This window comes from Notolepis coatsorum, assembly GCF_963971535.1.
Source record: "Notolepis coatsorum genome assembly, contig: SCAFFOLD_2020, whole genome shotgun sequence".
NCBI classification, from domain to species: Eukaryota; Metazoa; Chordata; class Actinopteri; order Aulopiformes; family Paralepididae; genus Notolepis; species Notolepis coatsorum.
Genome location: NW_028172489.1, coordinates 3,677 through 31,198, shown reverse-complemented (window position 1 = coordinate 31,198; position 27,522 = coordinate 3,677). Strand labels below are relative to the sequence as shown.

At 45.3% G+C, this 27,522-nt stretch overlaps 1 protein-coding gene across 1 annotated transcript; it reads right to left on the bottom strand.

Moving 5' to 3' along the window:
* Window positions 1–27,522, bottom strand: LOC311248042 (inositol 1,4,5-trisphosphate-gated calcium channel ITPR1-like). Its single transcript, XM_084339002.1, has 7 exons — window positions 27,459–27,522; window positions 13,646–13,829; window positions 10,619–10,875; window positions 8,330–8,530; window positions 6,295–6,405; window positions 1,901–1,996; window positions 1–136 (listed from the first exon to the last, which is right to left on the bottom strand). The coding sequence occupies exons 2-7, from the start codon at window positions 13,758–13,760 to the stop codon at window positions 98–100; spliced, it is 819 nt and encodes a 272-aa protein (XP_084195128.1). The 5' UTR covers window positions 13,761–13,829; window positions 27,459–27,522; the 3' UTR covers window positions 1–97.

The following is a 27,522-nucleotide window of genomic DNA, read 5'->3' as shown; positions in this document are numbered from 1 at the left end:
AGCGAGGATGTAGATGTTGTGTCCGACGTTCGGGGAGAGGCAGCATCGTGGTCCTCTTCCTCGCTGTTATCCTCCTCTTCCTCCGTGTCCTGGAACTCTATCTCTCCCTGCAGATAGGCCTTCTTATCACTTCCACCTGTGCACGACACACACACACACACACACACACACACACACACACATTCGTTAAAATTGGAGACATTTCACTCCTTTGCCACTAATCATGAAGCCATAAATAAAATTGGGGACAGTGTTTTTGTCAAATGATTTGTACTCGAAACGTGTCCCCGATTTTATAATTAAGTTGGGAACACACACACACACACACACACACACACACACACACGCACACACACACACACACACACACACGCACACACACGCACACACACATGCACACACAGTCTTGAAGAGTGTGATGGTTGTAGTGTCGTGGGACGGGTGACTAGGGTTGGGCATCATTTGGATTTGATCGATTCCGGTTCCGATTTCCGATTCTCCATTTCGATTCCTGTTCTAAACGATTCTCGATTCTTTGAGGTGCAGGTCAAAACAGGTCACAGTTTATTTCGCAGGAAATTATATATATATATATATTTTTTTTTATCTTTAATTTTTTTCATACTATTCACATTGTCAATTGACTTGATACAGTTTAATTTGGTTGCTGTACTGTAACTAGGGTATTAATTAACACTTTAACTGCTGGGAAACGCTTTACAGCGTCATTCCCGGCCATGCTCAAGTTGCCGAAGGACGCTTTACAGCGTCTTTAATATCAATATTTCAAAAATCTGTGATCGGATTCATATTTCCCCTCCGCTGGCCTGAGATCCACCAGGAGGACCCACTGAGCTCTCTGGCGGTTCAGGAGCGCCATCTGGTGGCCGATCGGCGCAATCGCCAAACAGGAAGTGCTGTGGAGGTTGTGCTGGTCGGCCATATTACTTCCGGGCACTCGGTTTGGCTGCCGGCACTCTGGCTCGTCACAATATATAGCGATCCATTGCCAATAACTCGATAAACAACATGATTTGGACGTATATAGTATTATACAAGCTGGAAATGGTTCATCAGGATAAACATCCCATAATCGAAAACGGTCTACACCACGCTGATCGTCCAACGGCGCGAGGAAGATCCGGTAAGATTCAGCGTTATTCTTGAACGTGTTCCATATAAACTGTTATGATGAACATATGACCCACACTAGATGAATGATATAACGCTGCCCACGGAATTATAAACGATCCCCCGCCCATCCGGTCATCATCAGATCATACGTAGATCATTCTAGAAGTACGTCCAATTGAAATTTTTTATATCGCCCCGATTGCCATCAAACTGTATTTCATCATCAATATAATGCATTTGGGGCTATAGATCACGTTCTGGAGAAAGCTGCAGAAAGAGATGAAAACATACTTATACATTAGACCATACTTTACTATGAATATGTGAATGAAAAAGTTTAACGTTGCTACACAATGAACAATACATATAGGACTTTGAATGGGCCCTAATAATGGCAATGTAGCAATAGAATTTAAAAGGTTATAGCCATGCAAAGAAGGGGAACTTCTCCATAGACAAATAGAGCCGGCAACCCATGGTATATCATGAATTTAACCTCCGGCACCCATAGTGTTAACAAAGTAAATTAATAGAATCGAAATTAAGAATCGAAATGCAAATATGTGACTTCCGGTTCCAGAACCGGAAGTTAGGAACCGGTTCCTATTAGAACCGGTTCTCGGTGCCCAACCCTAACGGTGACAGACATGGGACGTGGAGCTGCAGAAGGCAGCTACTGTAGTTACAGTGGTGTTTTGAACAGTACAGTATCACCATCACTGGATCATCCAGACATTAGGACCAAACATCCGCTCCTCCTCCTCACCAGCTCCTTGGGCCTCATGTTGTAAAGGATCCGCTCTGCGTTCTCACTGTCGTGACGACTCTCCATGATGGCCAGCAGCAGCTTGGAGGCGTTGTTCTGAGAGAGAGAGAGAGAGAGAGAGAGAGAGAGAGAGAGAGAGAGAGAGAGGGTTGGGCATCATTTGGATTTGATCGATTCCGGTTCCTATTAGAACCGGTTCTCGGTTCCCCAACCCTACTCAGAAGGAGCTTCTATCCCCAGGCCATCAGGATGCTCGCTCAATGACAATAACACTATGTAACAAACCATCAAATACACTCACAGCACACACATCCACATGTACAGACACTCACTTTAAACAAACAACTCACTGTAGCACCCACTTTACCCACTTTAGACACTTTATATGTATTGGTAAAGAGATTTGCACTACAACTCATACCTCATTGCACCTTACCCTAAGTTGTACCTCATCCCATTTCTGCATTGTACTGTATATTGTATTGTAACTCAGTTACAAATTTTTTCTACTCTGTATTGTATATTGTATATATATGTATATTGAACACTTTTGTTTACACTTGTTTACGTACTTTTGACTTTCTATTTTATACTTTATCTATTTTTTATCTAGCACACTCTCAGGGGCAAAACGGGACAAAGCATTTCATATAAAAGTATTCCGTATTTTCGTACGACGACTAATAAAGAAACTCGAAACTTGAACTCGAAGAAGAGAAGGAACGGTTGCAGGAGACTTTCCACCGCGCCGTTCTCAGTTGTGAAATATGAATGTGTGAGCGATAAGATCTTTTTTTAAGCTCTTTCGGTTTCTCTTTCCAAAGCAAACAGACGCGAGTCCCCGGGTGCTTGAGGAAAATGCACTCTGCAAACTTTCCACTTCCTGAAGAGGCTCCGTTTGGTGACCAGACAGGCCGGTGCTACAAAGAGCTGTTTGAATTTAGATGTTTGATATCCTTGAACTCGCCATCCGACCACCCGAGTCCGCGGGCTCCTCACTACTGGGTAAATAATGATAAAGTGCGGCCGCTTCACCGCAATTATGCCACGAGATCAGATTGCGTCGGGTCAATTTTTGTTAATTTTGGAATATGGAGTCCAAAACGGGCCCAAGTCTATGTAGACTTTTCACTTGTATTGTTTTTAAACCTTTTAAATAATTTTCCCAGCTAAGCTAATTGACAGTGTTCCAGCCAGGAGAGGAGGAGGTCCAGACAGCCTATATAGAGGTTGGAGAACCCCCCCCCCCCCCCCCTCCCCCCCTTTTCCCAACTGCCAACCCCCCCTCCAACTGCCACTCTGAGCTGGTGGTACTCTAGGACTTCCTGCCCGGGCCCATATTATGTGACAAACATCTCAGTATTGCCCTAATTTGGTCAGACGGAGGAGTCACACGAGCCGTAATCCACTTTGAGCCGAGTAGAGGGAAGTCGTCCCGTATAAACTGGCCTACGCCGTATACATTATAGTGCCACCATATATGGTTGTTTGCTGTTTTGCCCCCAGCTGGAAAAGTTGGGTTATGCCATAGCGGGCAAGAAGGTAGAGACACACCACTGATGCCCAGAGGGTTTTATGGAGGGTTTTATAGCTATGTCACATGGAAATATTATCATAGGGTTGTCTAACTTTGGAGTTTTTTTTGGAGACCATATCGCAATGATATTAAAGAGATTGATTTATCGTGTTCTGCAAGGACTTCCAGCCATTCCCAGCTACCTTCAGATTTTGTTTCATTCCAGAGGGAATCTTGCATCAAATGATAAATAGAATAAATTATAAACGTACAATAGCCTACATACGTTTCTATGGATTATTATAGGCTTTTTATTTTAATTTTTTTTATCTACTTTTTCCTCCCATTTTCTATTTTTCTCCCATCCCAATTTCATATCGTCCAATTCTACCCTCCCCTGTCTCGAACGTTGTTAGGCCATGCCTCCCACAAGCCGGCTGCAATGTGGACTAAGCCTTACATCACGTGTCCCCTCCGATACTCGAGGAAGCAGCGGTCGCATCTTTTCACCTGCACAGTGCAATCTCTCAGCGGCGGGGGTCTGCGTTTGGAGGGCACGCCGCCCCCGTCGCTTCCTGATTCTGCTGCGCAGGCGCACCAACGGACCTGTAGGAGTCGCTGTCCACAACGTCCGATCCCCACCCATCAGCTTCCCACCCCCTAATACTGCCAATTGTATTAGTATGAACGACCAGTCAAGCTGATAGCAATGCGGAGAGCTGGGCTCAAACCCAGCGTCTCCTGCATTGGTGGTGAGTGCCTTGCCCACTGCACCACCTAGCCGCCCCAGCTTATTATCTTTCCATAGAAATCCTGAGAATAATTAGTTGATCTCTTTAAACCACCAGTATTGTGGAAATTGACACAACTGTTGCTTCCCTCGGACAAACAAAGTCAACAGAAGCAACAGATGTTATTGGAGGATCATGAAAAGAGGGCGGGGTTTGAGAGGTCAATTGTAGTGGTCGATCTGAAGTACATTCAAACGAGCGTGGCCAGCCTTATAGACCAAATCAGCAGTAGCTCTCGTTCAAGGATTAGGTGATGAACTTAACTGGGGAACAGTTAACCCTTTCACTACCACACTACCAAAGGGTTAACCCTTTCACGGCGACAATACAGAAGGTTAACCCTTTCACCGTCACAGGGCAACGTGTTAACCCTTTCACTACCACACTACAGAAGGTTAACCCTTTCACTACCACACTACAGACAGTTAACCGGTGGTGAAAGGGTTAAGAGCACAAGTAGATGCATAACTAAGAATATAGCATGTATTGATTGATTGATTGACTGATTTTTGTAAGAAAAAAAAACTGGGATAAAGTAGATACCGGTAATGAAGAAACGCAAGTCTGCCCCCCCCCCCCCCGCCGTTATATTGTTTGTATGTATATTATATAGACAGACATATAGACAGAGATACAGACATACAGACAGACAGAGAGACAGACAGAGATACAGACATACAGACAGACAGAGAGACAGACATATAGACAGAGAGACAGACATACAGAGAGAGAGACAGACATACAGATAGAGACAGACAGAGAGAGACAGACAGACAGACAGACAGACAGACAGACAGACAGACAGACAGACAGACAGACAGACAGATAGAGACAGACATTCAAACAGACAGACAGACAGACAGACAGACAGAGACAGACAGACAGACAGACAGACAGACAGACAGACATACAGAGAGACAGACATACAGACAGACATACAGAGAGACAGACATTCAAACAGACAGACAGACAGAGACAGACAGAGATACAGACAGACAGACATACAGAGAGACAGACAGACAGACAGACATACAGAGATACAGACAGACAGACAGACATACAGAGATACAGACAGACATACAGAGATACAGACAGACAGACAGACATACAGAGAGACAGACATACAGACAGACAGAGAGACATACAGAGAGACAGACAGACAGACATACAGACAGACAGAGAGACAGTCATACAGACAGACAGAGAGACAGACAGACAGACATACAGAGAGACATACGGACAGAGAGACAGACATACAGACAGAGAGACACATACAAAGAGACAGACATACAGATAGAGAGACAGACAGAGAGACAGACAGAGAGACAGACATACAGACAGACAGAGATACAGACAAATCCTGCTCTAGACGGCTCAGCCCCATCGGCGCCACACTGTAAAAAAATTTAAAAAAAAAATAAAAAAAAAATCCAAAGATATTTGGTTTGGCGGCTACGTACAGCTAGCTTAGCTGAGATTAATGACTTGTCCAGCTCTTACATCAGCGCTCGGTTTTGTAGTATTCAATCTTGCTGTGAGGTGCTGCTACTAATGCCCTATACAGATACTCACAAATGTCCCCCGAGAGACCCAAACCCAAAGCTAGCCCCGGTAACAGTTCCTACTGAAGTCACATGACAACAATGAGATTCCACTAATTGCCAACGGAGTACAACTACAGTATGAGGAGTGGGGCGGGCTGGAGAGCAGCAACAGTCAATCAAATCTCTACTCCAGCAGGTTGACTGATGAGCAGCGACAGCCAATCAAGTCTCTGCTCCAACAAGTTGACTGATGAGCAGCGACAGCCAATCACATCTCTGCTCCAACGAGTTGACTGATGAGCAGCGACAGCCAATCACATCCTCTGCTCCAACAAGTTGACTGCAGCCAATCAGAAGCCATTGCTGTGACATGATTGGTAAAGTGTCCTCCCAACTGGCTCACATGCAAATGAAGACAACGCACTATATCTGAGAACAGCGACTATCAATCAACAATATTGCTCATTCATCACTGTGGGTGAAAGGTGAACCTGACAGCTGAGGCCCAGGCTTTAGACCCAGCCTGACGGACAGCCGGCTCACCTTGAGCTCCAGGACCAAGTCCATCCTCTTCTTCCCCAGTGGGTTGATGTCGTTCAGGATCAGGGCGATGATGATGTCAATCCCATTGGACTCGTGAGTGGCGATGCAGTTCTGTAAGGGACAGGGAGATTACTATACTGTACTATACTGTACTAACACGAGACACTGGAGAGGGAGATACAGACAACGACGAGAGGTGATTTGACCATTTCACTACCACACTATAGAAGGTTAACCCTTTCACTACCACACTATGGAAGGTTGACCCTTTGTAGTGTGTTAGTGAAAGTGTTAACCCTTTGTAGTGTAGTAGTGAAAGGGTTAGGGTTAACCTTATGTAGTGTGGTAGTGAAAGGGTTAATCTTCTATAGTGTGGTAGTGAAATGGTTAACATTCTGTAGTGTGGTAGTGAACGTGTTAACCTTCTGTAGTGTGGTAGCGAAAGGGTTAACCTTCTGTAGTGTGGTAGTTTTAACCCTGTGTAGTGTGTTAGTGAAAGGGTTGACCTTATAGTGTGGTAGTGAAAGTGTTAACCCTTTGTAGTGTGGTAGCGAAAGGGTTGACCTTATATAGTGTGGTAGTGAAAGTGTTAACCCTTTGTAGTGTGGTAGTGAAAGGGTTAACCTTCTGTAGTGTGGTAGTGAAAGTGTTAACCCTTTGTAGTGTGGTAGTGAAAGTGTTAACCCGTTGTAGTGTGGTAGTGAAAGGGTTAACCTTCTCTAGTGTGGTAGTGAAAGGTTAACTCTTTGTAGTGTGGTAGTGAAAAGGTTTTCCTTCTGTAGTGTGGTAGTGAAAGGGTTAACCTTCTGTAGTGTGGTAGTGAAAGGTTAACTCTTTGTAGTGTGGTAGTGAAAAGGTTTTCCTTCTGTAGTGTGGTAGTGAAAGGTTAACTCGTTGTAGTGTGGTAGTGGAAGTGTTAACCCTTTGTAGTGTGGTAGTGAAAGGGTTAACTCGTTGTAGTGTGGTAGTGAAAGTGTTAACCCTTTGTAGTGTGGTAGTGAAAGGGTTAACTCGTTGTAGTGTGGTAGTGAAATGGTTAAGCAGTAACGTATGAGGGAGTGCTGTATTGTTGTTATTGGAACCAGCATGCTGTGGGAACAAAGACGTGGGCCGGATTCCGTAGATCAGCTGACCAGCGGCAATAAACCACCATATAGCACGGCCTTGAGTTTGTTATTGCTTTCATACAATATATCTTTTGTACATAAATCCTTTCGAACGTAAGATTAAACAAAGACCAAACCTTCATACATAAAGAATTAAAGCTTCTTCTCAGGAATCACAGGAAATGACCGCACGATGTGAACCATGGACTGACATCTCCATTCAATTTGTTTCACACAATAAAGGGAGAAGAATGCGTTTCGCAAGTGCCTTTCATCAGGTTCATTCGTAACTAAATGTGCACTAAATGTGCTCTCTGAATGACCAAAACTGCCCTGTTGCTAAGCATTGTCAGATACCAGTCCCTGCACTGCAGTTATGAGCGTTCCATGGAATGTCTCTCATCCAACCATGATGACGTATTTGGAACGAGATGTCGAGCTCTGGAGAAGGACATTGGGACCGGCCCACTTGCAACATGGTTTTACGCCACAACCAGGGGATGTATGTACTGTATGTTCTATTGTCATGGATGGCCAATTTAGCAGTGATCGCTATATAATAAAATATATATACTGTATATATTTATCTTTGTATTATATAGTCACTGAGGGGATATGATTCTTCCCCGGTTGACCCATCCTAAGCACTGAGGGGCAGAGAGCTGACACAAGTGTGCAGAGAGCAGTTAGCGGTTCAGTGACACTTCCACAAACCAGGAAGAGCCGAGATCGAGCCAGAAACCTTCAGATGACTAAACAACCACTTCCGATTCTACCTGGTTCTCAAGGCAGGGCCCCTATCTTTATAATCTACCTGGTTCTCAAGGCAGGGCCCCTATCTTTATAATCTACCTGGTTCTCCATGGCAGGGCCCCTGGCTTTATAATCTACCTGGTTCTCGTGGCAGGGCCCCTGGCTTCATAATCTACCTGGTTCTCGTGGCAGGGCCCCTGGCAGTACTCCGTCAGGCTCTCCACGGTCTGGTTGATGAGGGCCACGTTCTTCTCGTTGATGTACAGTCCCAGAAGCCCCAGGCCTCCCGTAGTGCTTCCACAGATACAGTCCAGGAACTGCAGCGTCTCGCAGACCAGGTTGTAGTTGTTCTTGTTGTTCTGGCAACGTAGGAAGTTCTGAGGGGAAAGCATGGAGGTTGAACCATAGTTAACCCTTTCACTGCCACACTACAGAAGGTTAACCCTTTACTATCACACTACCGACGGTTACTGCTGTTGTGTGGCAGTGAAATGGTTAACCTTCTGTGTATCGTCGCAGTGAAAGGGTTAACCGTTTGGTAGTGTGTCAGTGAAAGGGTTAAACTATAGTATTCCTGTGGCTTTTTTGTACACACTAGAATTTGACCACAGCAATACTGTAGTGATTTCAAGTATTCCTGTGTATTCCTGTACCTGCATATAATAATTTTTACATATCTGTAGATACCATATCTATATCTGTACATATCCCTTACCTACTCGTACTAGTTACGCTGTTGGCCAGTATGACTTACGACCATAGTGTATTTATACCCGTTTTATATACACATTAATAGTACAACTCTGTACATACATCTGATCAGCACTATACTCAGTACTAATAGATATATCTTACATTGTTTATTACTGTTGCACTTTACTGTTAGAATTGGACTCTGGTTGGATGCCAAACTTCTTTTTGTTGTACTGTACTTATGCTGTATAATGATGACAAGCTATTTTAATCTAATCTAATCACTATGTTTCTATAGTAATTGTTGATTGTGGGGAAATTCTTTTCACATTATTGTAATGGAGTAAACAAACATCCAACACATCTAGTATGGTCATCTGTGTCTCCTGTCCCCCTCTACACCTTCCTGGGGATATCAATGTTCCACTACAGAGGTTAAAGGGTATCTGTGGTCCCATACCAGTCTGTGTTATTGTTGTAGCAATGAAGGCTATATAGCTCATGTAAACCAAGAGATGAAGGATTTTGGGAGAAGAGCATCTTAAATTGTACCACGTGTAAATGAATCACTGTTTGTCTTGTTTGTCTTAAATTAACATTAGCTCTCTCCTCTCCTCTCATCTCATCTCCTTTCCTCTCCTCTCCGCCACTCTTCTACCCTTTCCCGTCGTTGATTCTAGTCGTAGCAGGGCTAACTATCTTCCTGACTATTCGATATTGTGATTATGCATTCTTTTTTTCACTGTTTATTGTCATCCACATCATAACAACGATAGTTTCACTGTGGTTAATCTTTGCACAGGTCAGTTAGGGAGTGGCGGTGCTGGGAGGACGAGGTGACCGTGACACAGAGGACACTTCATGAGTCACCGCTGGGAGGACAAGCTGACCGTGATACGTGGAGGACACTTTATGAGTCACGGAGGATCAACAGCTACGACACAACACTGAGACACACCTGAATAGAAAACCCCCGCCGCCACCTATATTTCTGATGTGTTGACGCTAAGTGAGTAAACAGAAGAGGCTTGTTCTTCTCCAGTACAGTATGGTCACTAAACCACAACGGTTAAACATTAACGGACAAGACAGGGAAGAGGTCACGAGAGCACAAGGACAACACAACATGGTAAATGGTGAGTTTATATAACAGCTTTTATCCAAAGCGCTTTATCATTTTGTTCCTCACTTTCACACACCGACGGCATGCAAGGTGCCGACCTGCTCATCGGGAGCAATTAGGGGTTAAGTGTCTTGCTCAAGGACACTTCAACACGCCGCCCGGGAAGAGTGAGAATTAACCTTCCGATTACCAGACAACCGCTCTACCTGCTGAGCCACTGTCGCCCCCCAAACGTCATGATTGGATGGTGAGTAAGTCAACGTGCACAGACCATCCGTGCGCGCCGGTGATCTTTACCCTAACCTTGCTACACCATGAGAGGCACTGGACTACCTGTCTCAAAGCTAAATGGTACAATTAGCACAATGAATGGAAGCGGACATGGCCGGTTAGCCTTCGGGAGAGGTGTTAGTTGGACAATGCCTAGGCTAACCGGCCATGTCCGCTTCCATTCATTGTGCTAAGCTAGGCTAACGTGCAGCCAGATAGCTTTCTACTGAACGCACAGAGAGGAAACTGGTATCTATCTTCTTGTCTCTCTCTGGAGAAGACGATAAGCTAATTTCCCCAAATGTTGGCGTGTTCCTTTAGACTGGACATGAACGAATGTGTCGGCGTCTGAGAGACCCGGTCCCCGGTCTGAACCCACCTGCAGGTCCCGGTTGTGGTTCTCACAGAGCAGCTGGAGGAAGCGCAGGATGGGCTGCATGATGACGATGATGAAGCTCATCTCGCCCTCGTCCTGGTTCTTCTCCCCCCCGGCGCTGGGCTGGCCGTCGGCCGCGGCGAAGTGCTCCTCGGGGTCGGCCTCACGCCGGTAGGAGTTGAAGGCCTTCTTGGTGGCGGAGGAGGCCTCCAGCAGCTGCTCCCGCACGTCCTCCGTCACGACCACCGCCGAGTCCCTGGCTGCAAATGAATGAATGAATGAAAACTTTATTTAACAGATTGCAGAATGGGTGCAATACAGTACGGCTCAATACACACAATTGTTAACCCTTTCTCCGCCGATGACGTGTTTACACGTCTTTCCTCGCCATGCGTAATCTGCCAATGACGGGTTACGGCGTCTTTGAGATCAATATTTCATATTTTCGTCATGGTATTCACATTTCACCCACGGAGTCTTTGCTGGTGTTGTAGGACTCCGCTCAACTCTGCAACGCTTCAATACCGCCACCTGGTGGCCGATCTGCGAGTTGCCAAAACCGGAAGTGGCCGGAAGTGCTTAGTCCGTCCCCTATTCTGTCCGGCCACTCGCTATCGCTCGCGGGACTCTATCCAGACACCGTGCATATCGATCCGTTGCCATAACTCAATAAACAACATGATTGGACGTGTATTAGTATTATACAAACCGGAACTGGATCACCTAGATCAACATCCCATAATAGCGATCTTTTTGCTCCACGCTCATCACCCAACGGTAAGAGGAGACTGGGGTGAGTTTCAGCGTTTTTCTTTACCATTTTCGATACAAACTGCTCTGATCTATATATCACCCATACTACATAAATCATTTAACGTCGGTCATTGAATTATAAACGACCCCCCCCCCCCCCCCCCCTCCGGTCAACCGCAGATGATCAGTCAACACGTCTAGGACCGTGTACAGTTGAAATTTTTTATCTGGCGTCGATCGCTATCAAACTGCATTTGATTATCTAATATATGCATTTATGGCTATATCTCACGTTCTATGAAATACTGCAGAAAACGATAAAAACCTATTTATACTCTAGACCGTATTATTGTATGAATGTGTGAATGAAAAAGTAAAACGTTCCTACATCCTGAACGATAGATAATTGATGTTGAATGGGCCATAGTAATGTCAATTTAGCAATACAATTTAAAAAGTTATAGCCCTGCAAAGAAGGTGAACATCTCCATAGACAAATAGAGCTGGCAGAGAGGCTACAAGGATGGATATAAGCTCCGGCATTGAATGGGTTAAGGGGATGCAGACCAGAGAAAGACGTTTGTCTTGTTTACATCAGGGTCCCCCACAACACATCAGGGTCCCCCCACAACACAGGCAGGCAGAGAGGCACGGCTCTGTAATTCTTAACCTTTATTTAACCAGACCTGCAAATAGTCCGTTTACATATCTGTAGATTAGGGCTGACCCCTATTAATCGATTAGTCGACTAATCGGTCGAAAGGGGCCGTAGTCGACTGGCCAACCTCTTAGTCGAATATAATAATAATTTTTTTTTTTTTTTTTTATCATCATTTTTTTCAAAAGAAAAGAGGCATAGAAGCGTGGCTAACGCTAATGGCACGCATACCAGAGGCTAACTGCCTAAGAAAACAGGCACAGAGGCACTGAAAGAGGATTTCACCCATCTAATGAACACACTAGACTAGACAAATATCAAGATGCATCCATCAGTGGACCAATTGCATGCTTTTGCAGAGGACAAGAAGCCTTCAGTCGACTCCTTCAGACATTAAGCACCCCCCACAGCCCAAATGGAATGATAAAAAAAATTAAAAATTAAAAATATTATACTTTTTTTTTAACAGCAAATTTTTGCCAATCCTAGTCGACCATCCAAATCCTTAGTAGGGGACAGCCCTACTGTAGATACTATATCTATATATCTGTACATTTCCCTTACCTACTTTTACTAGTTGTATGACTTACTACAGCACTGTCTTTATACCTGTATCACTGTACATACCATAAATAAAAACCACTGCCTGGCAAAGGGAACAAACAACCTCTTTGATGGTCAAATGAAAGGGATTAAAATACAATAAAAGTACTTTTTTGAATTTTTTATTCTAAGCAGAAGGTTATGTAGTATATGAAAACAAACACATCAACCAAAGTTGTCGATCGGTACAATAGACCATGCAACACTTCCGGTAATCTGAACTCATGGGAGAGAGAGCGGGGGGAGAAAATGAATGAATGTGGAAGAGAGCCTCGACATTAAGTGGTTGTAGCTACGGCTGTGGGGGTGCGGGAGACATGATCCAATAGACTTGTATACGCCTGAGTCTCCTGAACACGGAGAGACCAATCCCAAGTCAATCGGCACTTTCTTGGCCAAGCTATAGTCACTTTTCCGCACCTTATCCGCACAATCCAGAGAGACTCCGTGGGCAATCTGCACATGCAGATTTTGGGAGTAGGTGCGGAAAAGTGACTATAGCTCGGCCGAAAGTACCGATCGACTTGCGATTGGTCTCTCAGTGTTCAGGAGACTCAGGCGTATATAAAAGTCTATGGGATCATGTCTCCAGCACCTCCACAGCCGTAACTACAACCACTTAATGTCTAGAGCATTAACTCTTTGGAATAACCTGCCTCAAATCCTGCATTTACAGTAGATTCACTTTAAAAAATTATCTTAAATTGTATTTAACACTGTAAAGTATTTTGTTTAGTTTTTTTTGTTTTCTGTTTCTGTGCTTGCATGTAATTTTAGCCATCTTAATTGTTAGTTTAATTATGCATTGTGTGTTGAGTACTGACTTTTAATAATTTTGTTTTGCAATAATAATCGCTTTTGTACGTTTTCTTTGTGTGGACCCCAGGAAGACTAGCTGGTTGCTATGGCACCAGCTAATGGGGATCCGTAATTAAATAAAAAAATCTCCCATGATTTCAAAATAGCGGAAGTGTTGCAGTGGTCTATACAGCAGTCCAACACGAGTGACCTCTGACCTTTCTTGCGAACTGGCATGTCCTTGTCCTGGGCGTCGTCGTCCCTCTTCCTGTTTCCCAGGTCGCTGGTGTTGACCGTCACGGTGGCTTTGATCTCCAGCTGGGCCAGCTTCATGCGGTCGTAAAAAACTCGGAAAAACTTCTCCGACTTCTTGTCCTCCGTCAGGCGGCAGAAGAAGGAACGCTGAAAGCACACGGTGGGAATGGCGGGAAGGGATCACGGAATGGACCTGTCTCAAAACCCTGCCCTCTTTTCTTGATCCTCCAATCACAGCTGTCGCTTACCTCTGACTTCCGAGTCCGAGGTAAGCGACAGCTGTGATTGGAGGATCAAGAAAAGGGGCAGGGTTTGAGATAGGTCTATTGTCAGGAAGTGCAGTAGAGGTTCAGGGGTCATTGTAGAACACTTTTTAAACATTTGGTCGAATGTTTAAAAAATATTGCCTGAATATATCTGCATATATCCCCTCTATATATTTTTTATTTTCTTTTAAATAAAAAATAAACCTAACTAACCTTACTGTCATGCACTTGTTCTAATAAACTAACCTACACTGTAGCACGCAACACTTTGATGAACATTATTACTCAGCTGGTAGAGTTGTGCCCTTCCTGATGACTTGTCGTACAGAACTTGTAAGTCGCTTTGGATAAAAGCGTCAGCTTAATGACTAAATGTAAATGTAAATGTATATACCTACTTATACACCTGCATATAACCCATAGCTCTGTATGATATAGCATGTATACAATAATGCTGTATATACCATATATATATTTATTCTCAACGCATATATATCTATCCACACCAGTCTGTATTTACCTGCACATAGTCCTTTTACATATCTGTAGATACTATATCTATATTATCTGTACATATCCCTTACCTACTCTTACTAGTTACGCTGCTGGCCAGTATGACTACTACCGCACTGTCTTTATACCTGTATCACTGTACATATTAATACTACAACTCCGTACATACATCTGATTAGCACTACACCCAGTAGTACTAATTTGGATATGTTATACCCAGTTTAATAACCTGTACATTGTATATCACTATGCACTTTACTGTTACATTCACACTCTGGTTGGATGCCAGACTTCTATTCATTGTACTTTACTTGTGCTGTATAATGACAATACATTTGAATCAAATCAAATTTATTTATAAGGCCCGACAACACACGTCAATGTCCCCATGGGCCGTACACGTCCTCCCCAAACAAGGCAAGAAGAAACATCACATCAAATCAAGAACAAAACAAGAACACCACAATCTAATCTAATCGAATCTAATCTAATCTAATGTTCTAATCTAATGTTTGAGAACATTCATTCATAATATATTGAATACGAACGACTGGGGTGGCACATACATTACATAATCAAAATGTTATTGACCTCTGCAAGTGTGTCTTATGCAACTGTTATCCCCTTCAGTTAATTGAGATTTGCACTGACATTTTGTTCCTATATAAAGCCATAATTGGAGATTGTCCAAATGACATTGCTTCATTATTGGAATGGACCTCTGGACCCTAATGGTAAACGAACAAATGTTTGGCTCACAAGCGCCTAGAGTTGATACTGAGCTTGGTAGATCTGCCTTTAGCTTCTGTGCCCCTGGGTCGTGGAACGGCCTGCAGGTGCTACAGTGCATTGAAATGAGGTGCACTGTAATGTCCATTTACCAAACAGGTCACCACAATCTGAAACTGTTGTGCTGGAGTGTTTTAAAAGGATTCTATTGTTAGTACAGTAGTGCAGTTTATTTTCTCTTCTTTGTAAACTATGTTAATGATGACTATATGATTGTAAATACTCTACGTCGACATTGAAAATGAGGGCTGCCCCTAGGATGTAGTTTCTAGTCTAAATAAAGATTGAATTAATGAATTGTGAAGTGGAGTTGTTCAAATGTATCGTCATCATACAGCGCAAGTACAGTACAACAAAAATAAGTTTGGCATCCAACCAGAGTGCAAATGTAACAGTAATGTCCAACAGCAATGTACAATGTACAGGTGGTTAAACTGGGTATAGAATATATACATTAGTACTACTGAGTAATAGTGCTTATTTAATAGAGATTATTTAAATAATTACACCCAAAACTACACTGCTCAGCAAAACTCCTGGAATCTTTGGTAAACAACAAACTCAAGTATTTTCTTTCAAGTCACTACATTTTACTGAACTGATGCTTAATTAATGTCTCCAGAGTGCAGACTGAACTGATGCTTAATTAATGTCTCCAGAGTGCAGACTGAACTGATGCTTAATTAAAGTCTCAAGAGTGCAGACTGAACTGATGCTTAATGTCTCCAGAGTGCAGACTGAACTGATGCTTAATGTCTCCAGAGTGCAGACTGAACTGATGCTTAATTAATGTCTCCAGAGTGCAGACTGAACTGATGCTTAATGTCTCCAGAGTGCAGACTGAACTGATGCTTAATTAATGTCTCCAGAGTGCAGACTGAACTGATGCTTAATGTCTCCAGAGTGCAGACTGAACTGATGCTTAATGTCCCCAGAGTGCAGACTGAACTGATGCTTAATGTCCCCAGAGTGCAGACTGAACTGATGCTTAATGTCCCCAGAGTGCAGACTGAACTGATGCTTAATGTCTCCAGAGTGCAGACTGAACTGATGCTTAATGTCTCCAGAGTGCAGACTGAACTGATGCTTAATGTCTCCAGAGTGCAGACTGAACTGATGCTTAATGTCTCCAGAGTGCAGACTGAACTGATGCTTAATGTCCCCAGAGTGCAGACTGAACTGATGCTTAATGTCCCCAGAGTGCAGACTGAACTGATGCTTAATGTCTCCAGAGTGCAGACTGAACTGATGCTTAATGTCTCCAGAGTGCAGACTGAACTGATGCTTAATGTCTCCAGAGTGCAGACTGAACTGATGCTTAATGTCCCCAGAGTGCAGACTGAACTGATGCTTAATGTCTCCAGAGTGCAGACTGAACTGATGCTTAATGTCTCCAGAGTGCAGACTGAACTGATGCTTAATGTCCCCAGAGTGCAGACTGAACTGATGCGTAATTAATGTCCCCAGAGTGCAGACTGAACTGATGCTTAATGTCCCCAGAGTGCAGACTGAACTGATGCTTAATGTCTCCAGAGTGCAGACTGAACTGATGCTTAATTAATGTCTCCAGAGTGCAGACTGAACTGATGCTTAATTAATGTCCCCAGAGTGCAGACTGAACTGATGCTTAATTAATGTCCCCAGAGTGCAGACTGAACTGATGCTTAATGTCTCCAGAGTGCAGACTGAACTGATGCTTAATGTCTCCAGAGTGCAGACTGAACTGATGCTTAATGTCCCCAGAGTGCAGACTGAACTGATGCTTAATGTCTCCAGAGTGCAGACTGAACTGATGCTTAATTAATGTCTCCAGAGTGCAGACTGAACTGATGCTTAATTAATGTCTCCAGAGTGCAGACTGAACTGATGCTTAATGTCTCAAGAGTGCAGACTGAACTGATGCTTAATGTCTCCAGAGTGCAGACTGAACTGATGCTTAATGTCCCCAGAGTGCAGACTGAACTGATGCTTAATGTCTCCAGAGTGCAGACTGAACTGATGCTTAATGTCTCCAGAGTGCAGACTGAACTGATGCTTAATGTCTCCAGAGTGCAGACTGAACTGATGCTTAATTAATGTCTCCAGAGTGCAGACTGAACTGATGCTTAATTAATGTCCCCAGAGTGCAGACTGAACTGATGCTTAATGTCTCCAGAGTGCAGACTGAACTGATGCTTAATTAATGTCTCCAGAGTGCAGACTGAACTGATGCTTAATGTCTCCAGAGTGCAGACTGAACTGATGCTTAATTAATGTCTCCAGAGTGCAGACTGAACTGATGCTTAATGTCTCCAGAGTGCAGACTGAACTGATGCTTAATGTCCCCAGAGTGCAGACTGAACTGATGCTTAATGTCCCCAGAGTGCAGACTGAACTGATGCTTAATGTCCCCAGAGTGCAGACTGAACTGATGCTTAATGTCTCCAGAGTGCAGACTGAACTGATGCTTAATGTCTCCAGAGTGCAGACTGAACTGATGCTTAATGTCTCCAGAGTGCAGACTGAACTGATGCTTAATGTCCCCAGAGTGCAGACTGAACTGATGCTTAATGTCTCCAGAGTGCAGACTGAACTGATGCTTAATGTCTCCAGAGTGCAGACTGAACTGATGCTTAATGTCTCCAGAGTGCAGACTGAACTGATGCTTAATGTCTCCAGAGTGCAGACTGAACTGATGCTTAATGTCCCCAGAGTGCAGACTGAACTGATGCTTAATGTCTCCAGAGTGCAGACTGAACTGATGCTTAATGTCTCCAGAGTGCAGACTGAACTGATGCTTAATGTCTCCAGAGTGCAGACTGAACTGATGCTTAATGTCCCCAGAGTGCAGACTGAACTGATGCTTAATGTCCCCAGAGTGCAGACTGAACTGATGCTTAATGTCTCCAGAGTGCAGACTGAACTGATGCTTAATGTCTCCAGAGTGCAGACTGAACTGATGCTTAATGTCCCCAGAGTGCAGACTGAACTGATGCTTAATGTCTCCAGAGTGCAGACTGAACTGATGCTTAATGTCTCCAGAGTGCAGACTGAACTGATGCTTAATGTCTCCAGAGTGCAGACTGAACTGATGCTTAATGTCTCCAGAGTGCAGACTGAACTGATGCTTAATGTCCCCAGAGTGCAGACTGAACTGATGCTTAATGTCTCCAGAGTGCAGACTGAACTGATGCTTAATGTCTCCAGAGTGCAGACTGAACTGATGCTTAATGTCTCCAGAGTGCAGACTGAACTGATGCTTAATGTCCCCAGAGTGCAGACTGAACTGATGCTTAATGTCCCCAGAGTGCAGACTGAACTGATGCTTAATGTCTCCAGAGTGCAGACTGAACTGATGCTTAATGTCTCCAGAGTGCAGACTGAACTGATGCTTAATGTCTCCAGAGTGCAGACTGAACTGATGCTTAATGTCTCCAGAGTGCAGACTGAACTGATGCTTAATGTCTCCAGAGTGCAGACTGAACTGATGCTTAATGTCTCCAGAGTGCAGACTGAACTGATGCTTAATGTCCCCAGAGTGCAGACTGAACTGATGCTTAATGTCTCCAGAGTGCAGACTGAACTGATGCTTAATGTCCCCAGAGTGCAGACTGAACTGATGCTTAATTAATGTCTCCAGAGTGCAGACTGAACTGATGCTTAATGTCTCCAGAGTGCAGACTGAACTGATGCTTAATGTCTCCAGAGTGCAGACTGAACTGATGCTTAATGTCTCCAGAGTGCAGACTGAACTGATGCTTAATGTCTCCAGAGTGCAGACTGAACTGATGCTTAATGTCTCCAGAGTGCAGACTGAACTGATGCTTAATGTCTCCAGAGTGCAGACTGAACTGATGCTTAATGTCTCCAGTGTGCAGACTGAACTGATGCTTAATTAATGTCTCCAGAGTGCAGACTGAACTGATGCTTAATGTCCCCAGAGTGCAGACTGAACTGATGCTTAATGTCCCCAGAGTGCAGACTGAACTGATGCTTAATTAATGTCTCCAGAGTGCAGACTGAACTGATGCTTAATGTCTCCAGAGTGCAGACTGAACTGATGCTTAATGTCTCCAGAGTGCAGACTGAACTGATGCTTAATGTCTCCAGAGTGCAGACTGAACTGATGCTTAATTAATGTCCCCAGAGTGCAGACTGAACTGATGCTTAATGTCCCCAGAGTGCAGACTGAACTGATGCTTAATGTCTCCAGAGTGCAGACTGAACTGATGCTTAATGTCTCCAGAGTGCAGACTGAACTGATGCTTAATGTCCCCAGAGTGCAGACTGAACTGATGCTTAATGTCCCCAGAGTGCAGACTGAACTGATGCTTAATGTCCCCAGAGTGCAGACTGAACTGATGCTTAATGTCCCCAGAGTGCAGACTGAACTGATGCTTAATGTCTCCAGAGTGCAGACTGAACTGATGCTTAATGTCTCCAGAGTGCAGACTGAACTGATGCTTAATGTCCCCAGAGTGCAGACTGAACTGATGCTTAATGTCTCCAGAGTGCAGACTGAACTGATGCTTAATGTCTCCAGAGTGCAGACTGAACTGATGCTTAATGTCTCCAGAGTGCAGACTGAACTGATGCTTAATGTCTCCAGAGTGCAGACTGAACTGATGCTTAATGTCTCCAGAGTGCAGACTGAACTGATGCTTAATGTCTCCAGAGTGCAGACTGAACTCGGAAGTCCAGCCTTTTGTTTTGACGCTACCAGCTTCTTGAAATGATCGTCAACAAAAAAAAATCAATACTCCATTATTGTCCTATGGTCAGAAATATGATCACAAATGTCCCTGCTTCAGTATGTAACCGTTTTTAAAATTCGATCTTTCATTCTTTTAACTACCTAAAAACTGATCTTTTCCTTGATATTTATTTGTGTTTTGAACCGTTTTAACATTCAAATGAACCTAATATCGACAGCATTGGAAACAATGAAAATCTCACCAGAGAAGAAAAAAAGGTTTGACATGAACTTAAATGAAATAATATTCAAAAGATACGTTAACTCCATCTCACAAACTAAAGCTGTTCCCGGGACTCAGCTTAAAAAAATATTATAATAATAAAAGCTAGCAAGCTCTTGAATGGACAGTAGACAAAGCGTTACATAAGCGCCACGGGTCGAAGTTCGTATTTCCCACGGAGCGAGTGTTTCATTATCAACACTACGGCCGTCGTGGTGGAATAGGGTCAGGCGAAAAACTGGAAAACGTTCTAACCCTGGAGTGCAACGCACACATACATCATGTCCCAGTTCCCCACATGGCCTGTTGTTTTGATTATGTAAGAGCCGCTATCTGCTCCCAGCCTACGAGGGGAAGGCCTCAGCCAGCAAGAGCAGGCATACTGCCGAGGTGAAGAACAACATGAGGGAGGAGCCTGGCCCATTTAGAGAGGGGGGGGGGGGGGTGAGGGGGGGGGGAGAGAGGAGAGAGAGAGAGAGAGAGAGAGAGAGAGAGACAGAGAGAGAGAGAGATAGAGGGAGGGGGGAGAGAAAGAGAGAGATAGAGAGAGAAAGAGAGAGGGGGGAGAGAAATTGAGAGAGAGAGACAGAGAGGGAGGGGGAGAGAGAGCGGGAGATAGAGAGAGTGAGAGGGGGGAGAGAGAGAGGGAGAGAGAGAGAGAGAGGGAGAGAGAGAGATGGAGGGAAGGGAGGGGGAGAGGAACAGAGAAGAAAGGAGAGGGGAAAGACAGTCAGCAAAGACGGGGACGAGGAAGTGTGATGGGGACGGAAAAAACTAGAGGGAGAGAGGGAGACAGAGTGAGTGACAGGGACAGAGAGAGACTGTTATCAGCCACTATCTAGGCCAGGTTTGAAAGCTTGTTGCGTAACCAGCCGTCTTTCCAGGTTAGACGGGATCTCTGTCAAACGACGGAGGAAAAACAACCAACAGTCATCAGGGAGAAAAACGTCAACAAGAAATACACCAAGAGAACAAGCGACTGCACTGTGTGCATGTTTTGTGGCTCTCGGGAGAGATCTCAGAAAAAAAAAAAAGGGTTGTTTGCCAAGAGGTTTAAGTGTTGAGGAGGTAAACAAACACCCCCCCCCTTGTTAAAAACGCTGCCCAGTGAGCGACCAATGACGTGACAAACTGCCACACTACGCCAAACCAACACGCCACGGTGGAACGCCGCGGCGCGCCGACACGCTGTTGACTTCTCTCACTAGGCTCTCGAACCAGATGAAACAATGACGTGATTGTGTTCCTGTGCCCCCCCCCCCTCGGAGCCTGGAGCCCCGCTCTGCTGGCCTTCCTCCACTAAGCAGCAGGCATCCTGCACGTACACACTCTCTGCCAACAAGCCAGGGGCGAGGAGGCGGGAGAGACGGAGGGGAGGGGAGGGGGAGAGCTGTACCCAGCGAAGACCATCATGCAATAAATAACTTGACGACAGAGTGGAGGGTACAGCAGAGAGGAGAGAGAGGGGCAGGGGGGAGGGGGGGGGGGTTAACTGCACCACTGGCAACCCACACACAGCTCACAACTTAGGACAGGCACAGGGAGGGGCTGGGTGAGGCGGAGGAGGGAGGGGGGGGGGGGGTGTTCTAATGGTGGTGCCTGTCTCTCCCTCTCTCTCTCTTTCTGCTCACGTAACTCTGTCCTCCATCAGACAGCTAAAGCGTGGGTGGAACGCTGGGAGTGGGGGGGGGGGGGCAGCATGGGGCCCAGGGCCAGGATAACGATTAGAGCGAGACAAGAGGTCTCCTAGCATCCACTCAAGCCCCCCACCCCTCCCTTTCTCCCTCTCTCACCCACTCCTGGAGAGCTGGACTTCTTACATAATGCACACAGGCATAGACACACAGACTCATACATGCACACACAGGTTCAGGATCCCATACACTAACACACCCACCGTCTCTCTCTCTCTCACACAACATGTACAGAACTGGGTTAGCAGTCTCACAGGCATATTCCCACTCCTACACACACACACGCACGCACGCGCGCGCGCGCCGCGCACACACACACACACACATACACACACACACACACACACACACAACAATGCAATAGTACATTACACTCTCCCAAACTATCCCAATCCCATTCTTAAAAGTTTGTATTTTGTTTACATTATTATCTAAAGATGGTTGAGTTGGACGTCACATAATGTATATTCATAGTTAAGAGACGGCTGAGGCTCAGCGCTTTCGGTTGATGTATCACATTCACACACCCCGCCACGAAGTGACTTGGACTGACTTTAACAACGGCGAATACATCGTGGACCGTGCCAAGGATTTCACAATGGACTTATATGGTTCCTGGTCCCGGGCGTTTATTTAACAAACACGGTTATTTTGAGTTATTGTGTTCCACTGGCGATGCAGATCAGTTTGATTTAGGGGCAATTTACTACGGCTGGGAAATGACTTTGCTCATAACAATCACGTCTGCTGTAATTCAGAGAGAACAGAGAGCGATGGCGGCAGGAGCCTATAAAAAGACTGCCTTCTTGTTTTTTTTTGTGTGCCATTTTTCTCCCCAATTCCCTGTGTGTCTCCTGGTCGATGCGCTACTCTGTCGATCTGCGGAGGGTGTAGAGACTATACCACACATGTGGAGATAGATGCCAGTCGCTTCAACTGACAGCGAGGAGTTTCATTGAGAGAATGGTAGATGGTAAATGGACTGCATTTATATAGCAGCTTTTATCCAAAGCACTTTACAACTTATGCCTCACATTCACACACCGACGGCGGAGGCAACCGTGCCAACCTGCTTGTCGGGAGCAGTTAGGGGGTTAAGCGTCTTGCTCAAGGACACTTAAGGAGCCGGAATCAAACCGGGAACCTTCCGATTACCAGACGACCGCTCTACCTCCTGAGCCACTGTCGTCCCTGTTGACATACATCATCCACGGCATCAATGGGCTCTCCTCTCTCAATTGGGCTTAAACCCAAAATGTTCTCGCACCAGAGCTGTGAAATGCGGCTTTGAAACCAAGTCAATTTATTCTTCCAAACTCTCTGGCTTGAATTGTGCGGTCGTCAGGAAAAACACCCACTAGCCCGGAGTGACACGTTATCTCTACACTTCACCTGGCTGCTTCACTGCTGCCTGCCGTCCACTCTGTGTGTGTGTGTGTGTGTGTGTGTTAGTAGTAGTAGTAGTAGTAGTAGTAGAGTCACTAAATCTCGAGTCTGAGTCGAGCCTCGAGTCCCCAGTGTTCGAGTCCGAGTCTAAGTCTGAGTCACCAAAGAAGAGCCAGAGTCGAGTCCCCATTACCCTAGTCCGAGTCTTGATTGATTGATTGATTGAAAAGTTTATTAACAGATTGCAGAATGGGTACAGTACAGTACAGCTCAATACATACAATTGTTAAGGGGATGCAGACCAGAGAAAGACTTTCGTCTTGTTTACATCAGGGAGCCCCCATTTTCAATTCATCAGGACATAATATGACATACATGACATACAGATAGACAGTACTGCTACATCTATATATTTATGACATATCAGATTTGCAAATACAGTACTGTTTGGGATACAAAAAGTGTCCAGACAAGAGTGTATATACATTTGATGTAGAAACTGTACATTGGAGGAGGTTGGGTGGGTGGGGTGGGGTTGGGTGGGTGGGTGGGGGCTGTACATTGGAGGTGGGGGGGACACACACTGTACACTGTACATTGGAATACTGACAAAGCCATACTTGGTAATTTACTGTACAACTGGGTTAGGACATTTGTAGGGGCCAGTTTCGAATTGCAGTCTCCCGTAGGTGTTCTTTGAGAGTGTTTTTGAAAGTGGGTAGTGATTCACATTCCTTTACAGCTTTGGGTACGGCGTTCCACATTGATGTGGCATAATTGCGAAACGTGTTTAGTCCCTTGTTTGAGCCGAATCTGGGTTTAACATGATTTGTGGAGCTCCCTCTGGTGTTGTGATCGTGGTATGCACTGACCTTTGGGAAGTATTTTGACATGTACATGGGTACCTTGGTCGTGTAGTGTATCTTGTAGACCAGGCCCATTGCAAGTTGCTGTACTCTGTCGTTTACTCTAAGCCATCCTAGGTTGTCAAAGTGGGCAGGGGTGAGGTGGGTTCTAGGAGTAAGGTCAAGCAGTCCAAGTCAAAGTCATCAAGGTTGAGTCCACTCCACTCTGGCAGTCAAAGAGCTGACATACAAAAAAAAAAGGTCTACATTAAACATAAATGACACAGCGGTCACCATTTCAAAGGGAGTTAATTTACTTTGTGACACAATAGCCAAACAAATGCACTAGCCATCAATATCTTATGCCAAATGATTAGGGCCTATTAGAAAAAAAGAAAAGAAAAAACTGTATTTATCAATTAACAAGTCCGAGTCCGAACCTTCCCAGTCCGAATGCAGTCAATGCTCGAGTCCAAGTCCAAGTCCGAGTCATCAGTGCTCAAGTCCAAGTCGAGTCACGAGTCCTGAAAATCAGTCCAGGACTCGGACTCGAGTACGAGTCCTGGAATCGAATACTGCTGGTGTGTGTGTATTGGGATGTGTGTATTGGGATGTGTGTATTGGGATGTGCGACCTAGCCGGAAGTACCCCTCTGTCTCTGCTGCGGTAAGGAGCAGTCCTTTTACCTCTACACGACCCAGACGCTCCGAGAGGACCCTCTCTCTGGGACCGTGCGAGGCTCAGCGCAATAAAAAAAGGAGCTAGAATTTCATTGCCTGGTGACACATGCATGCGTGTGACGATGCACATGGACGTGCGTGTGACGGGGACGTGACGTACCTACATTTGTATTTGTCAACAGGAGATGGCTGGCGTTACTGTGATCCCAGACCGGGGTTATTTTATTGTACCACCACCACCAGTGTTGTAGACAGTACTCGAGTCCGAGCCCTGGATGGATTTTCAGGACTCGTGACTCGAGCATTGACTGCATTCGGACTCGGAAGGTGCGGAAGAGGACTCGGACTTGTTAATTGATAAATAGTTATTTTATAAAAAAAATTAAAGTGTAATAGGCCCTAATAATTTGGCATACGATATAATGCATTTGTTTGGCTATTGTGTCACAAAGCAAATAAACTCCCTTTGAAACAGTGACCACTGTGTCATTTATGTTTAATGCAGACATTTTTTTTTTATCCACTTTTTCTCCCCATTTTAAATTCTTTTTTCACCGCAGCAGCTCGAGCTCTCAGTGGCGAGGAGTAACGCGTGGGAGGCTCACGCTGCCCCCGATACTTCCTGCTTCCGTCGTACCGGCGTCACCAAACCGACCTGTAGGAGTCGCTGTCCACAATGTCCAATCCCCACCCACCGGCTTTCCCACCCTCTAACACTGCCAATTGTGTTAGTATGACGACCGGCCAAGCCGGTAGCAACGCCGAGAGCTGGGCTCGATACCAGCATCTCCTGCGTTAGTGGCAAGCGCCTTGCCCACTGCGCCAATCAGCCGCCCATGCAGACCTTTTTTTATTTGTATGTCAGCTCTTTGACTGCCAGAGTGGAGTGGACTCAACCTTGATGACTTGGACTCGGACTAGGGTAATGGGGACTCGACTCGGGCTCTTCTTTGGTGACTCTGACTTGGACTCGAACACTGGGGACTCGAGACTCGACTCGGACTCGAGATTTAGTGTCGACTACAACACTGACCACCGCATCAGGAGGGTAGAGGCTCTGCTCGCGTGGCATTGGAACAGAAAAACAATCCTTTTCATACAGTATATCTCAATGCTCCTTGCAATCCTCCAGTGTTTGAATGCTGGTACTTTTATGTTAGATTAGATTCATATTAATTGTCCTATATTCTATTCTATTCTATTGTATTTTTTATTTTTTTTTACTTAGTTTATATATTCCATTTAATTTGATTCTACTTTAATTGTCTGTTAATGTCGATGCACCAAATGACCGAGACAAATTCCTTAATCAAAGACCTTTTTGATTTCTGACTTCTGATTCTGATTATATACAGCACACGAAAAGAAGTTTGGCATCCAACCAGAGTGCAAATGGTCAAGTAAAGTGCAACCGTAATATACAATGTACAGGTGATTAGAATATATAGATTAGTACTACTGAGTATAGTGTACAAAGTACAGAATCAACGCGGCCATCTACCAAGAAGCCACCTGTGCTTCCACATCACTGACTGAGAAGCGAGGACACGGGTGACTGAACAGAGGAGGACGACGTGGATGAGACGACACACGTGGGTTCGGTGGAGGACGGAGTGATGGAGTGACAGGGGAGGATGAAGGAGAGAGAGAGAGAGGGGGGGGCAGGAGAGAGAGGGAGGGAGGGATAGGCGTCTCAGGGGCCCCCCTGTAGTGTTGGGTAAACACGGAGCCCGTCTGTATCCATGGAGACGAACCCTGAGTGGAGCGAGCGAGAGAGAGAGTGAGAAAGAGAGAGAGAGAGAGAGAGAGAGAGAGAGAGAGAGAGAGAGAGAGAGAGAGAGAGAGAGAGAGAGAGAGAGAGAGAGAGAGAGAGAGTCGGAGGAGCGGAGCGAGGTGGAGGCGGACGACTCTGAAAAACAAGGTCATATCGCTTTCCCCACTCTCATCCCCTTCCACCACTTGGCATCAACAAAGGCACGTTATATAACGGCTATTTATACCCACGTTCTCTCTCTCTCTCTCTCAGTCACGTTCTCATCTCTCTCTCTCTCACGTTCTCCTCTCTCTCAGCCACGTTCCTCTCTCTCTCTACCTCTCTCTCCTTTTTCACGCCAGGGAGCGCCACATGCAGACCGAACGGAGCTCTCCCTCCTCTCCTCAGTCTTCCCTCTCTCTTTCTCTCTTTTCCATTCGTCTCCTTTCCTACAACCTGTCATCCTTTGGCCTCTTACACCCCCCCCCCCCCCCCCCCCACGTGTCTGTCTGATGATACCACACACACACACACACACACACACACACACACACACACACACACACACACACACACACACACACACACACACACACACACACACACACACACACACACACACACACACACACACACACACACACACACACACACACACACACACACACACACACACACACACACAGCCATCTACTACGGCGCTGCTGCAGTTCACAAAGAGTTCCAAGTCTCCAAAGCCTCTGTCATTTAACTATACTGGCACAGATCCACCCGTACTGTGGAGCGCACGTGTGTGTGTGTGTGTGTGTGTGTGTGTGTGTGTGTGTGTGAACATTCTCGCTGTGTGCGGTACGGCGCTGGGTTTCCTGGAAGGAAGCGGAACGGTATGACTTACACATTCGTGCCAGGCCGCCACAAGTTGCCCCGTGTATCACACGACACATCGCGGCGGCGGCTGC

What these genes read in the sequence shown, in the direction of transcription:
- LOC311248042 (XM_084339002.1), bottom strand. Translation starts at nt 13,760, where the DNA reads ATGAAGCTGGCCCAGCTGGAGATCAAAGCCACCGTGACGGTCAACACC. An exon ending in ACTTGGTCCTGGAGCTCAAG is followed by an intron (nt 1,997 to 6,294) that starts GTGAGCCGGCTG and finishes TCTCTCTCTCAG; the next exon opens with AACAACGCCTCCAAGCTGCT. An exon ending in ACATGAGGCCCAAGGAGCTG is followed by an intron (nt 137 to 1,900) that starts GTGAGGAGGAGG and finishes TGTCGTGCACAG; the next exon opens with GTGGAAGTGATAAGAAGGCC.